At 37.0% G+C, this 14,185-nt stretch overlaps 2 protein-coding genes across 2 annotated transcripts; one reads left to right on the forward strand and one right to left on the reverse strand.

Moving 5' to 3' along the window:
- Positions 1-3,553: 3,553 nt before the first annotated feature.
- Positions 3,554-5,687, reverse strand: LOC120769493 (protein nessun dorma). The gene is made up of 4 exons (XM_040096522.1): positions 5,493-5,687; positions 4,634-5,430; positions 3,936-4,558; positions 3,554-3,868 (listed from the first exon to the last, which is right to left on the reverse strand). Exons 1-4 carry the CDS (start codon positions 5,635-5,637, stop codon positions 3,670-3,672), a joined length of 1,764 nt encoding a protein of 587 aa, XP_039952456.1. The 5' UTR covers positions 5,638-5,687; the 3' UTR covers positions 3,554-3,669.
- A 993-nt stretch (positions 5,688-6,680) lies between these two features.
- LOC120769429 (PI-PLC X domain-containing protein 3) lies at positions 6,681-8,333 on the forward strand. The gene is made up of 3 exons (XM_040096410.1): positions 6,681-6,879; positions 6,951-7,602; positions 7,656-8,333. Exons 1-3 carry the CDS (start codon positions 6,801-6,803, stop codon positions 7,870-7,872), a joined length of 948 nt encoding a protein of 315 aa, XP_039952344.1. The 5' UTR covers positions 6,681-6,800; the 3' UTR covers positions 7,873-8,333.
- Positions 8,334-14,185: the final 5,852 nt, after the last annotated feature.

The raw sequence follows: 14,185 nt of genomic DNA on the forward strand, positions 1-14,185 counted from the left end.
ACCCATTTTATTCCCGAAATCCTGGGACGGTATTCTAAAGTCGACACAATTATAATTGTAAATTCATTTCAATTTTTGTATGTATGTATATACATATATATGTATGTAGATATATATTTGAAATAAATATGCACTATTTAATTTTAATAATTTAAAACTTACTCCCTTATTTGTTCGTTGTACGCAATATATTTGAATTCTCCAAATAATTCCTGTAATATTAAAATATTTAATTATGCACACAACATTCAATTCACAATGCTTACCTTTTTCTCCTTGTGAAGTTTTTTCGATTTCTCTATAAAAAAGAAATTAAAAATATATATACATATATATAATAGAAATTAATTATAAATTATTAAATTACCATGTAACAAACTTACATCTTTAAAATCCAAAATAAACTGCGCTTTTCGTTTTCTTCTTCTTGAAAAATTGGGTATTCGTCTTTCCTATTCTACCAAGTTAACATTACAATATGTTAGAATGTCGATAGTTTTTCTCTATCTTACTTACGTAATCTCCCATTCAATTGAAAATTCCAGAAAATGTAACAGTGTTAGTGAACAGCTGAAAATGTTTCAATGTGTTTGTGCAATCTGTTACCTCCGTCTTGCAGAGATACTAATATGTAACTTTTTGTTTTGAAATGGAAAACTCTATTGTAAGAGTAGCAACATTCATCATACGAAATTTTTGAATGTGTAAGAGTGAGACGCACATATTGAATATGAAACTTTTAAAAATTGCATTGAATCTCCACTCGAAGAAAAATTTGAAGCATCGTAAATGGTTTGAAGAACGTCAGGTAAATTGCAAATATTTTATTAAATAAAATTAGAATCTTTTCAGAACAAGCAAAATCAAATTATTGGAAGAAGAAGTGTTAAATATATTTGATATACTATTTAAACTTTATGCAGCGACACATATTTCCTCGGTAAACGCTGGCGCGCTGTTGTTAACTCGGCTATAATCGCGTAAGCGGTGTCTACGCCAATTAAGAAGAAGAAGAAATCTTATAACTTGCACGAAATAGCGATCAACTCAAATCTGCTACCAATAGTAACAGATTCACAGGCTAGAAAGCTAAGAAAAACCTAAAGATTTAATTCATGACGTTATTAAAAAATCGTGGATCCTACGAGTATCATGCAACAATTCGACATATGCTGTTAAATTTGGGTGAGTCTAATAGCAGAAACAGCGAACAACGTAAACCCGCAGCCCGAATCAGATAATACGACCTATCTTATGAGAACGCAATGTAAATGATTAACCAACACCGCTTCTAACGCCCGCTTTACCGTACGCTACCGTAGAATTAACCACGATTTTGATTTTTCCCGTAGAAACGAGTCAGCAGGTTTGCCAGTCTCGATATACTGTAGTAATTAAAAAATTGTCTTCAATATGTTTGAAATTATCTTAAACTAACTCAAAATCAGAGTCGAATATTATTATTTATAAATATATAAACTATTTTTAATAGTTTTATTTCAGTTTCGATATTTTACATTATGAAAAATTATAATTGAAAAGTTAGATCGGAAACAAATCTATACTTGCTTGGGCACGATTCCGATTACTTTGGCGGAGGGGTAAAAAAAACCCGAATTTCCGTATAAATGGGGTATGTGCGGATAGGGGAGCTTCTCCAGAGAAGAAATATCCAAAAAGAATATAAAAATACTTTTACTTTTTAAAATATTCACGATTAAAAAATCAAAAATTTGCACTAATAACACATGATATTTCTCTATATTTCACTAAATTTTTTTCACGTTTTTCACTCTGTATATTTAAATATACACTCTAAACATTGAAATAAGTTCACATTTCACTTTTATTTTGCTATATTTTACCTAAATTTGTTAATTTTAAAATCACTTAGCAGACTCATCGTTGAAAAGGTTAGATTGTTTACAATTATGAGGAAAACGAGCTTTGCCATCTTAAAAAGCAAATATGTAGGATTTTTTTTTTTCTTTGTTTGTTTTTTCGCGTGATTCTTTTTTCTATATTAACTATAAAAAAATACTTTCTACATATGTATATGTGATTTATGTGACTGAAGTACTTTAGCGTAGTACTCCTTTCTGCGTTGGCGGCCTTCGGTCGCGCTTTAAAAAAATAACCCTGGTCGAGCGAATACCCGAGGTGACTGCAGTACTTTAGCGTAGTACTCCTTTCTGAGATGGCGGCCTTCGGCCGCACTTTAAAAAAATAACCCTGGTCGAGCGAATACCCGGCGTGACTGAAGTACTTCCGCATAGTACTCCTTTCTGCGTTAAAATAAAAAAAGATATATTGAGTTTCGTTATAAAGTGGTTATATTTTTTAGTTATCTTGCACTGATATTGAAACAAAATTTGAATTTTCGTTATAAAATGGTTAAATTTTGGTTATTATATCTGTCAGCGCTTTCCATTTATTTTTGATAATACGTTGTTTTGTATATTAGGTGACAATATATATAATATTATTATATAATATTACTTATTTTATTTTAAATTAAATAAAGAACATATCCATATGAATGGATAGAGGAATTTTTGGGAAAAAAGGAATTTTATCGAATTTCCTTATTATTATCACATGGCAGCGCTCCATTTCGTCGTAATTTTTTGCACACACATGATGTTCACTACGAGTGTAAAATGTAATTTTTAAAATAAAGATTTCTTCGGTAGAAAAAACTGTTAAAAGTATAAGATGTGTATTTATTTAAAAGTTTATAGTTTAATTTAATTAATTTGAAGTGAAAAATGTGTGTAAAGTGTGTTTAATGTGGTAAAATAGCTTGTTGAAATGTTCGAATTTTGGGAATTTTTGAACTTTAAGGTCGAATATCTCGTAAACTAAGCGTTTGCCGTACCTATAACCCCATATATTTTTTAATCAGGAGGACTTCCTCTTTCCAACGGTACCTTCAAATCGCGGCGCCAAAGAAATCGGAATTGTGCCCTTGCTTGTAATAACTCGATTGTCAAAAAAGTCTTCGGTATTTTTATTGAATTTTTTTTTTTTTTTAAATTGAAATGAATTTTTGATGACTCATGCCCAGCTCTTGACCGATGCTACGGCTGCTACTATGCCGGTCTCTTTCCACCAATTCAGCGATTTTATCCGACAGGCCTTCCGGAGCGTGGCGCATCTTCGACCACCTCTACACCAGAACGAAAACGTTGAAACCATGGTTGTGCGGTGGAAATGGAAACTGTATCGGGTCCATAAGCTGCACAAATTTTATTGGCGGCTTGAGATGTATTTTTGCCTTTATCGTAGTAGTACTGTAAAATATGCCGTATTTTCTCTTTTTTTGCTCCGTGTTTGCGACGTTAAAACTCACGAACGACTTAAAAGAAACGACCATCAATCAAACACGTGTTAGCGCGTGAAATGAACTTTCCAAAAAGGTATAGCATGACCCGATGCGACGAATAAAACTAGAGCTACGCGCTTTCAGCGCCAACTAGCGAAAATACCGCAAGACTTTTTTGACAACCTATATACTTAATATTATCGAAGATATTTAATACACATTCACATATAATTTTAAAAAGTGATATATGTAATCATATTAATTAAAGTTAAGGCAGATAATTATTTATACAGTATAATTTGTTTCGATTAAGAATTATGTATGCTGAACCCAACTTCCATATGTTAATATGACTTGATGACACATTCCTCATTCGCCGTTGTATCCTTAGTAATAGGGGTTTCGAAACCATTTTCGTTAGCTTTCAAAATATTCAATGTTTCTCGTGAAATAATCATATTGGATACATTTTGCACAAATACATTTACTTTACAACCTTTGAACTGGCATTCTCCAATGAATGGCGTAGGTGCGTCAAAGTTTCTATTAAAATAATTAATAAATATAATAAAACTACGCTTATCAAGTTTACCTGTAACTTATTACTTACTTTTCCCACTCTTCTAAACAGTCCAAAATTGTATACCGGGCATTTAGGTTTTGTGGTTTGAAGACTGTTGACACATGTACTGCGTTATTAAGAGAATTAGTTATTTTTGAATTATCAAAGTGGCACTTTGAGTGAACATTCAAATCGATTCCAATTTTGCAATTCAAAACGTTTGTGTGTTTTAGCTGTAACAATGACTCATTCATGACAATAACACCTGTTGCAAATTGTTCAACGATGCATTTATCTAGTATAACGGATGTTCCTTTATGGCAAATAATGCCCTGTTGAGTACTAGTTTTTCCATCGCCAATTAAAACGCAATTACGCAGGCACAATGTTCCACTTTTTACCAAAATTCCAGTTTGTACATTGCGACAATCTAAAACTATGTTTTCAATAGTAAAAGATCTTTCGAAAACAAAAAGCACACTTTCTTCATCTGATGATGATATCGAAACATTTTCCTTAGTAAAGTAATCCGATGAGTTTGTAAACTTCTCCTTGTCTGTAGTAAGACCACATAATCTACCACCATCGGCCATATTTTCCAAAAATTTTACAGTATGATGACCAGGTGAAAGATAAATACGGTCATAATTATTACAACTGTTTAAAATTTCCTTAAAAAAAAAAGATTATTGAGTTGTAGGTCAAAAGTGTCTGAATGCAGAAACAAAAAGTATACCATACACTACCTGCAGTGTGGGTACATTTTGAACCAAAGCATCTTTTGGAATTCTCTTCTTGGCAATTTGCAATAAATATATTTGTTGATCAAGTGTGCATGGCGTCATTACAAAATAAATTCCTCCAAGTTTTTTTTCGCTAGATATGTCATTTTGTTCATTTTCATTGAAATATTTTTCCTCTGGAAATTTTATTTCTTCAAAAATTCTTCTCATTTCTGGATTTTCTAATAATTCAATTTCATTGCGAATCATAGCTAGGCGCAAATGTAATCTCATTAAATCAGTTACTTCTGTTTTACCCATCGTCTCTTCGAGGTCTCCTTCGTCTTCGTCAGTAAGTCCTAGTTCTAGGTACTCTCGTCGTTGTTGCAAATACTTAGATTCTGTAAGCAATTTGCGGACATGGGCTGCCAAAGTTTTTTTCATTGTTCTTTTACGCAAGTCATAGCAAAATCGGATACGTGACTCTAAATGCTTTTCTACCCAATTAATGTCGTCATCGTTATCATTGTCCCAGGGCATCCAAACATGAGTATAAAAGAATCTTAAACGATCAACACAATCAGCAGTTCGTTCAATATTTAATTCGTAATTTTCTTGCTCTTTGGTAGGCCATAGATCTTCCAAGAAAACTTCGTGCTTTTCCGGTAAATGAATGTCTTCATCCTGAACTGCTTGTATAATAAATATAGCTTTCAACTCTTTAAAAATAACTTGTTCCACATAACCGAAAACCACGGTTGGGTATCTAATACATAATTCTTCACATATCACTCGAGGAATCTTCCATAACGCTTGCCAACCTAGATTTTAAAATATAATTCTTTTTTAAATATGCCATGCAGCTTAATGACGCTCCATGTACCTGCTGGTTCAATCTGAAGTTCAATATAATATGACCACTCGGAACGAACTTGAGATGCGGGTACTACTTCATCTTTCCAAGATAAAACTCCCAAAGATTCTTCCAAGCGGTCAAGCAAACACTTATCAAACTCATAAACTTCCATTGCTCAAATTTTAAATGTTGGAGAAAGAAAATCTTGAACACAAATTCAAATAGCTCACGGCGTTGCCAAGTTCATAGCATTAATATAATAATTATCGATAAGTACTACCAATTTTACTGTAGAGAATTATGGCCAACCAATTGTAAAAATGATTACCAGATAAACATTTGCCAGGGTATTTTCCATCAAGCGGACTTATTTGAATAGTTCATGTGTCTTGTTATAAGGATTAAAAATTTTCTGATTGATAATGTAGAAAATCTTAATTATACCCGAATGCAATTTTAAGAAAAAAAATTGTATGTTTTAAAAGTGGTGCTAAGCCATCACGACAGTCGGTCAACCGTAACGGACCGGGTCTTTTTTCTGGCCAAAGATTGTTCATTCCCACCATATCTCGAAATTACTTCAGGAGTGTCATTCGGTGTACATTCATAATTATATATTCATATTTTCTTTATTTGGAGTATCATTTCTGTATTGAATGTAATATTTAATAACATAAACAAATGAATAATTGCAAAATAATAACATATGAACGTTTTAAGTATGCAGCGGTTCTTTTAAATTCGGTCTTCCTTTTACTTAGCTCGTGAACTGAGCTGCTTCGATGGTAGTCATATTCTCGTTGGTGTCGAATTTAACTGCTTACTCATCAGCACTAGTCAATCAACTGTTGATCTGATTGGTATAAGCTGCGGAGTGGGCAGTGACTTCTGATATTCCAAGCCCAAGATTTCCTGAAGCCTTCTTAAACCTAAAAACAGCTGTGCTTTTATATAGACCAACTTAAAAATTCTATAGAATTGATGTGAATGGAATCTTAAAAAGTTTTCTTGGTGCAAAACAAACAAATTTTTGCAAACAAGTAACTTAATTACATAAAGCCAGTTCATTTCGTATGAATGAAAGGATAAAATGTGCAATACCTGAAAAAGTTTCAAAGAATTTTAAATTTAAAGAATAAAATGTCGCATGAAGACACTATATAATAAAAGAAAACATCGTTGTTATCGATAATATGTTGTGAATATTGAATTTTGGTTTGTTTACATTATTAGTGTTTCTCTTCTTTCACACTATCTATTAGAATTTATTAGTAGTTATTTGAAATAAGTGAATCCATAAAGTTAGAAATAAGAAGAGCAAACAAAAAATAACTGATGGATGACGACGGTCGGTGGATGACATCACTTCCAAATGAACTGCGCGATTTGCCAATCATCAATCTTGCAATACCCGGTAGTTACTAAGATTCCAAATTTACGCACATACCTAATATAATATTTTTTTATTACTATTTGAAAAAAAAGGATCTCATGATACAATGTCATATGGTATAAAATCTGGAGCAAAGCCTGCTCCAGATGCCGAACGGTCCACAAGGTGGTTAAATTTCCTTTTCCCTTGGTGTGTGAGACGTTGGGCGAAAACACAGTCTTCTAGTGTTTTGGAACAATTGTTGTTAGGAGTGCGTTATTTCGATTTGCGTGTATGCCAAAATAACGATAAATTCTATTTTGCGCATGGGCTCTTTGCAATGGAAATTTTTGAACCACTGGAAGAACTTAAACGCTTTTTACTTTCAAATAAGGGAGAGGTCTGCATTTTAGACTTTCAACATTTTTACGATATGAACCTGTCACATCATGCCCAACTACAGAACCTTTTACTACAATTATTTAACTCTCTGCTGTACACTAAATTTCATGGAACTATAACTGATTTTACTTTGAATAGGTGTAGTACATTGGGTACACAAATATTTTTAATTTACCGTCGTTGTCCCTTGCCATTACCAAAGGAATTTTGGCCAAGTAATATTTGGCCGACTCCATGGCCAAATGTAACTTCCATAAAGAAACTTGAAACATATCTTCAAAAATCTCTTCTGTCCAGAAAACCTTCGCAAGGATACGTCACACAATGTGTATTGACACCTTCTGGTAAATACATAACACTCAGGTGATTATTCTAATATAAATGAAAAGCATGAGATTAATACCAAGCAATTTCAGGTTATTTTCCTCTTTACGTAAAACTGCGAAAAAAGTTAACAAGAAATTGAAACCGTGGATTGAGGAACAAATACCCGGACCGTTTTTGGATAATGAATCACCTAAAACAAATGTGTTTATTACAGATTTTACCAGTTTAGATAACGGACAATTTTGTAAGATGGTTATAGGGCTTAATTATAAAATTGAAAATGTGTCCAAAATCGGTGATAGTTAAAACTGTTTTTTTTTTGTAACGATGATGATTTGTATATAACGAATAGTTTAGTATTCATAAAATAAGTACTTCCTAATAGGAGAAAAAAATAATAATCAGTGAAAAATCGGTTGTAGTTATATTTTTTTAACGATGTACAAACATATATAGCTCAGAACAAGTTTAATATTTAGAATAGAATAACTATAAAATAAGATTGAGGTTTAATATACAAAAAATCGATTGCATTTATTTTTGTAACGATATACAAAGCTATATATTCAAGTAGGAGTTTAGTATTTAAAACAAAAAGGTTGGGAGTTATTTTAAATTCCGAAATTGGATTGCGGCGTTTCTCATACGGAGATTTTGATTTATTGCTTATGTAATTTATAGAAAAATGGTACACTTTAAGGTCAAAATGTAATTACAATTACTTGTTCTATTTTAAAAATATAAAGAAAGCTAAAAAATAAAATGTATTTAACACTTTTTATTAATTCTCTTACCTTAAGGAAGAAGTTGTTCTTTGCAAAGCTCAATATCCACCGAATATGTGATTGCACTAGATTATCCTTAAAGAGTCTTCACAGAATCTAAATTTGCCGACCAGGCTGATCGCCACGACTGTATGACACGTCGTGGTGTACCCCAGCTGAATAAACGGTGTGTACTGAGTAAATCATTGTTGCATCTTACGAGTTGTTTGTGAAGGAGCCATTAGTTTCTTCTTTATTATGTCGACAATTTTTACAATACTTGTTTTTTTTGTATTTGATGAAGTTACCTGCTATTATCTCCATGGCCAAAAATTCCTTGTGTTTTAAGAGTAAATTTTACAAGTATTTTGGCCTTGTATTCACATTTACTCTCTCAACTTGTGCTTGTTTTATATTTTCCTATTGTTTTTTGGGTTAAAAAACACTTTTTCAGCAGAAACTTGGATAGTTGGTGATAGTTAGCCGATTACAAATAAACCTATTCAATCAAATAAAATTGCATATACATATGTATGTATGTATGTATGTATGTATGTAGATTTCAAATCATACAAAATGATGTGTCTTCGCAGATTCAGTTCGAAAAGCGGCATATATACATATGTCTGAGCGTTAGTACAAGCAGAACTTACCATGCATTTCTCCTTTGAAGTTGGTCGCCTTGTCGTGGCGAAGGGGCTTAAGTAAGAGTAAAGTGTGCATCCCAAAGGAAACGCACTCTAATCTTACGAACTAAGAGGGACACTTCATAATTCCCACAATAGTGATATGGATGAATAAACCCTAGGTTTTACGCCCATCTCCTATTGTGGAAGTATGAGGATACCCGAACCAACACCACCCTAAGCCAAGGTGTTGAGGTACCCGTGCCGAGGGCTGAATGGTCAGCGGGGGTAATAAATAGCTGATCGCGAACGGCCCCCTCCGATGCCCGGGCGAGGTCGGAGGTATAAAAGCCTTCTCTCCGCATACCGGCTCTGCGGACGAGTGACCAACCCTTTCCGGATTACTCGTGGGACCAAATATGAACGGAAACAATAATTCAACAACAACATCAACTACAACAACCAAATTGACGACAACAGCAACGACTAAGGTCATGAATTATCGGAATCCTATTACGGAATCCGAAGAAGACGAGCTACTTGCCTCCAGCAAGGAGACGAGTAAGAGTACTACCGGACATACCAACCAAAGTATACCGGTAGATACAGCAGTAAAAGCCCCTGATATAAGGGAGGAAGCGTCCACCTCCAAGGCTGCCATGAGCACCAACCAAAGGTGCACTGGCGGCTAAAGGAGAAAACAGAAAGAAGCGCAAGAAATCCCAGAATCAGCTGAGGAAAAACCGGTACCAGAGGGCAGTCTTCATACTAGGGAAGATAGCCAAAGACCAGGCAGCCGGTACCCCAGTTGATGAGGCAGAAACAAAGCGCCTCAAATCAATCGTAGAGGAATATGAAGGCTACCTGAAAAGGAAGCAATCACAACCTCAAGAAGAGAACAAACGAGAGAGCACTTCTCAAAGAAGAAATCGCTCCATCACAGAAATACCAGAACTCAGCCCAAAAAACCGAGGCGGAGTGAAGGTGAACACAGCAGCATAACAACGGCAAGGCATTTCTGCGATGTTGCCAGAGATAGCCTGCAGGTGGCCATCATAGACGGAAATTCCTCCTCTCCGAGCACAATGCAGGAGAGATGGGTGGAGATCGACGTCAGATTGTCGAGTATGGTGCTAAGCTATGTACTCGACAATCCCGCGGTCCTCACCCGGAGTTTGACTCTTCTGAGACCCTCAGGGGCTACAGGGTCATCAAGTACGCGGACCAGGCCTCGCTGGATTTCCTGACGAAAAGGTAGTGTTGCTAAAATTAGCAACGCCTTTGTAGGCACCAATTGAGAGGCTTATACCCGCCAAGGACATTCGAAGAGACCTCGTGCTCGCATTTTGAATTACCCCCTCTAGGAACAGGCGAAAAACTCCTGCGGTGCATTAAGCTGCAGAACAAATCTATACCTAGTATGGTGGTGGCAAAAGCTAATCAAGGAGGAAAAACCGAATAAAGCAAGCAAACTAATACTAGTTGTGCCATTTGTGATGAGTCCATTGAGGCTCTGAAGAAGACTGACTGGGAAATCAGCTTCGGAATCGCAAAAGCGAATAAAAATATTCCAATTGGCGACAAAGCGGATTGACGAAGACGACACGGAAGAGGTCGACGACGCCAGCCAGTTGCTAAAGAATGTGGGCATCGAAGAAACCCGAGATGCCCAATAACATAAGATGCGTACAGATAAACCTGCAGCACTCGAAGAGTGCTACAGCGAATCTGACAACCCTCGTGAACGAGGGGGGCATCGACATCAGCCTAGTACAGAAGCCCTGGGTCAATGAAAATACCATTAAAGGGCTAAACAGCAGCAACCATAACCTGTTTTACACACGGAACAGAGGCAAACCTAGGGCATGCATTCTTATCAATAAAAGTATAAATGCATTTCTTTGCCCTAATTACAGCACGGCAGATATCACAGTGGTAAAGGTGGAACAGAAGGATAAGCCCTTCTTCTTGGTCTCGGCCTACTTGGCCCTTGACGAAGACATACCACCGGCCCCGCTCACCAGACTAGTAGAGGAGAACAGGAAGGAGGATGTCCTAATAGGGTGTGATGCAAACGCAAGGCACACCGTATGGGGTAGCTCCAGTATAAACACCAGAGGTGAGTCACTCTTGCAGTATGTTTTGAATAGTAATCTAAGCATTTGCAATAAGGGCGATAAGCCAACTTTTATTTTCCCAAGCTCGGATAGGTTTCCGGGGTGGGAGGAAGTGCTTGACCTCACGCTATCAACAGACACAGACAGTCTCGTTGTGATAACCATATCCGATGAGCCTTCCATGTCGGATCACTCCTGGATACTCTTTAGCATCCGCGAGAAGCACAGTGCGCCTCTCACTTACCGGAACCCTAGAAGAACGGCATGGGGAAAAATTACCAGTATAGCAACAAAATGCCTTGAAAAGGGAGGCAATAAGAGTATCAGAAATCCTGAGGAATTAGATTCAGAAGTAGAGAAGTTGGAAAAAATCCTAACCACAACTTTTAACAAATCTACTCCGCTAACTGTTTTGAAAAAGAGAAAGTCTCTTCCTTGGTGGAACAGTGAACTCAAGAATTTGAGAACACAACTAAGGAAAGCTTTCAATGAGAGTTTTAGAACCAAAATCTGGCAGCCATATAAAGACAGTATGAAAGAATACAAAAAAGCAGTCAGGAAAGCTAAACAGGACTCTGCACATCGATAGAAAGTTGCACAGAAGCCGCCAGGCTGAGTAAAATGCTATCCAAAGATCTGCCTACATTAGGGCGGAGAGAAGTGATTGGACCTCCTCGGCAAAAGAGTCTCTGGAGGTACTAATCACAACGCACTTCCCCGGGAGTCAGCAAACACCTTCAACAAGGGTTCAACCAGAACCACCGCTGAACGCAGCTGACTATCGAAGCAAAATAGTAGACAAAAGAAAAATCAAATACGCCATAAATAGTTTTGCACCATATAAAGCGGCAGGTCCTGACGGGATTATGCCCATAATGCTGCAAAAACTGGTAGAACCAATGGTTCTAAGGCTAGAAAATATATACAAAGCTAGCATACAACTATCTTACATCCCAAGAAGTTGGAAAAGAAGTAAAGTTGTGTTCCTCCCAAAACCAGGCAGAAGAACACACGAGAATGCCAAGGATTTTAGACCTATAAGCCTTACCTCCTTTATGCTGAAGGTACTAGAAAGGCTAATAGATCTACACGTAAGAACAATAATGGCGGAGAAGTTATCGAAGTCCCAACATGCGTACATGAAGGGCCGATCAACCGAAACCGCCCTTCACGAGGTGATAAGTGTAATTGAAAAATCACTACATCACAAACAATACACCATGGCTGCATTTCTAGACATAGAGGGCGCCTTCAACAACATAGAAGTAAATGCGATAATTAATTCTCTGGCACATGGTGGTATAGACGACACTGTGTGCAGATGGATACTATCGATGCTTGAGAATAGGAAGATTATAGCTTCAAACGGCGCTGCAACACAAACAAGCTTTGTGAGTAGAGGAACGCCTCAAGGGGGGGTCCTCTCTCCGCTTCTATGGGTTGCAGCGCTGAACTAAATACTACTCCAACTAAACGGTGGAGGAGTGAAAGCAGTGGCGTATGCAGAACATATAGTGTTGTTGGTATCAGGCATGTTTCCTTCAACAGTCAGCGAGATTATGGAAAGAGCACTTCGTAGGTTAAACCTATGGGCTAAAAACAATGGTCTAGGAGTTAACCCGAACAAAACAGAACTGATGCTATTCACTAGCAGAACCAAAATACCTAGTTTCAACTTCCGGTACTAAACGGTACGACACTCACTCTATCCCCCACAGCTAAATACTTGGGGGTGGAGATAGACACCAAACTGTCCTGGAAAATAAATATAGAAAAAAGAATAAACAAAGCATACATGGCCTACTATACTTGTCAGAAAGTCGTCAACAAGAATTGGGGCCTTAAACTAAGTATAATCATGTGGATGTATACGGCTGTCATAAGACCTATACTTACATATGGAGCTCTGGTATGGTGGCCAGCGCTAAACAAACAATACAATATTAGAAAATTAAATGGAATACAAAGAGCAGCATGTGCGGGTGTTACGGGTGCAATCAGGTCATGTCCGACTGATGCGCTCAATGTGATCCTGCATCAACTACCAATGGACATTTTTATTCACAAAACAGCAGCTATTGCGGCGATAAGAATAAAAGAATTGGGAGGTTGGAATTAGCAGAACTACGGACATAGTATAATTCTCAACAAGTTCACTATTAACAAATCAGACTACATTCTCCCAAAGCTGGATTTCAATAGACACTTCCAGGTGAGGATACCATCTAGACGAGAATGGGGAAGAGGTTCAATGGTAGAGGAAGATACCACCTCAATCTATACCGACGGGTCCAAAATGGACTGTGGAGTAGGCACGGGGGTATTCTCCGCTGATCTAGGCATATCTCTCTCTATACGTCTACCGAACTCGGCTAGCATTTTCCAAGCAGTAGTACTAGGCATAGAAAAAGCCTGCGAAGTTCTATTAGAAAACCACGGGAATATACATAAAGCAACTATATTTACGGACAGCCAGGCGGTCCTCCTGGCATTGTCTTCACCCATGACAAATTCCAGTATAGTTCACAACTGCAAGAGAGCACTAAGCGCAATAAAAGACAAGCTCCAGCTAAACTTGATCTGGGTTCCCGGCCACAGGAACATTTTCGGTAACGAAAACGCAGACGAGTTGACAAAGGCAGGAGCTTTCCTCAATGAATCCACGGCGGAGCTAATACCAAGCCCGTTAGGATCGATAAAAGGAGAGATCAATAGACAATTTCAGCAAATTGCAAACAACAGGTGGAAAAACATTACAAAATGCGTCATAACTAAACAATTATGGCCAACATATGACAGGAAAAGATCCAACGACTTATTATATAGGTCAAGAAAAAGTATTTACAAAATAACAGCTACCACAACAGGGCACTGGCCATTTGGGGAACATGCGTTCAAAATGGGATTGCCCTACAACGACATCTGCCGTGGCTGCGGAGTAGCAGGGAACAAGGAAACAATCTTCCACTTTCTCTGCGAATGCCCAGTTCTAGCACAGATCCGACACAAAACACTCGGAATCCACCAAGCACCAAACCTTGAATGGATTTCCACCAAAAGCATATCGGACAGAAGTAGTTTCATCGAAACCTCAAAATGGTTTGAGAGAGGT

This window comes from Bactrocera tryoni, chromosome 2 (assembly GCF_016617805.1).
Source record: "Bactrocera tryoni isolate S06 chromosome 2, CSIRO_BtryS06_freeze2, whole genome shotgun sequence".
NCBI classification, from domain to species: domain Eukaryota; kingdom Metazoa; phylum Arthropoda; class Insecta; order Diptera; family Tephritidae; genus Bactrocera; species Bactrocera tryoni.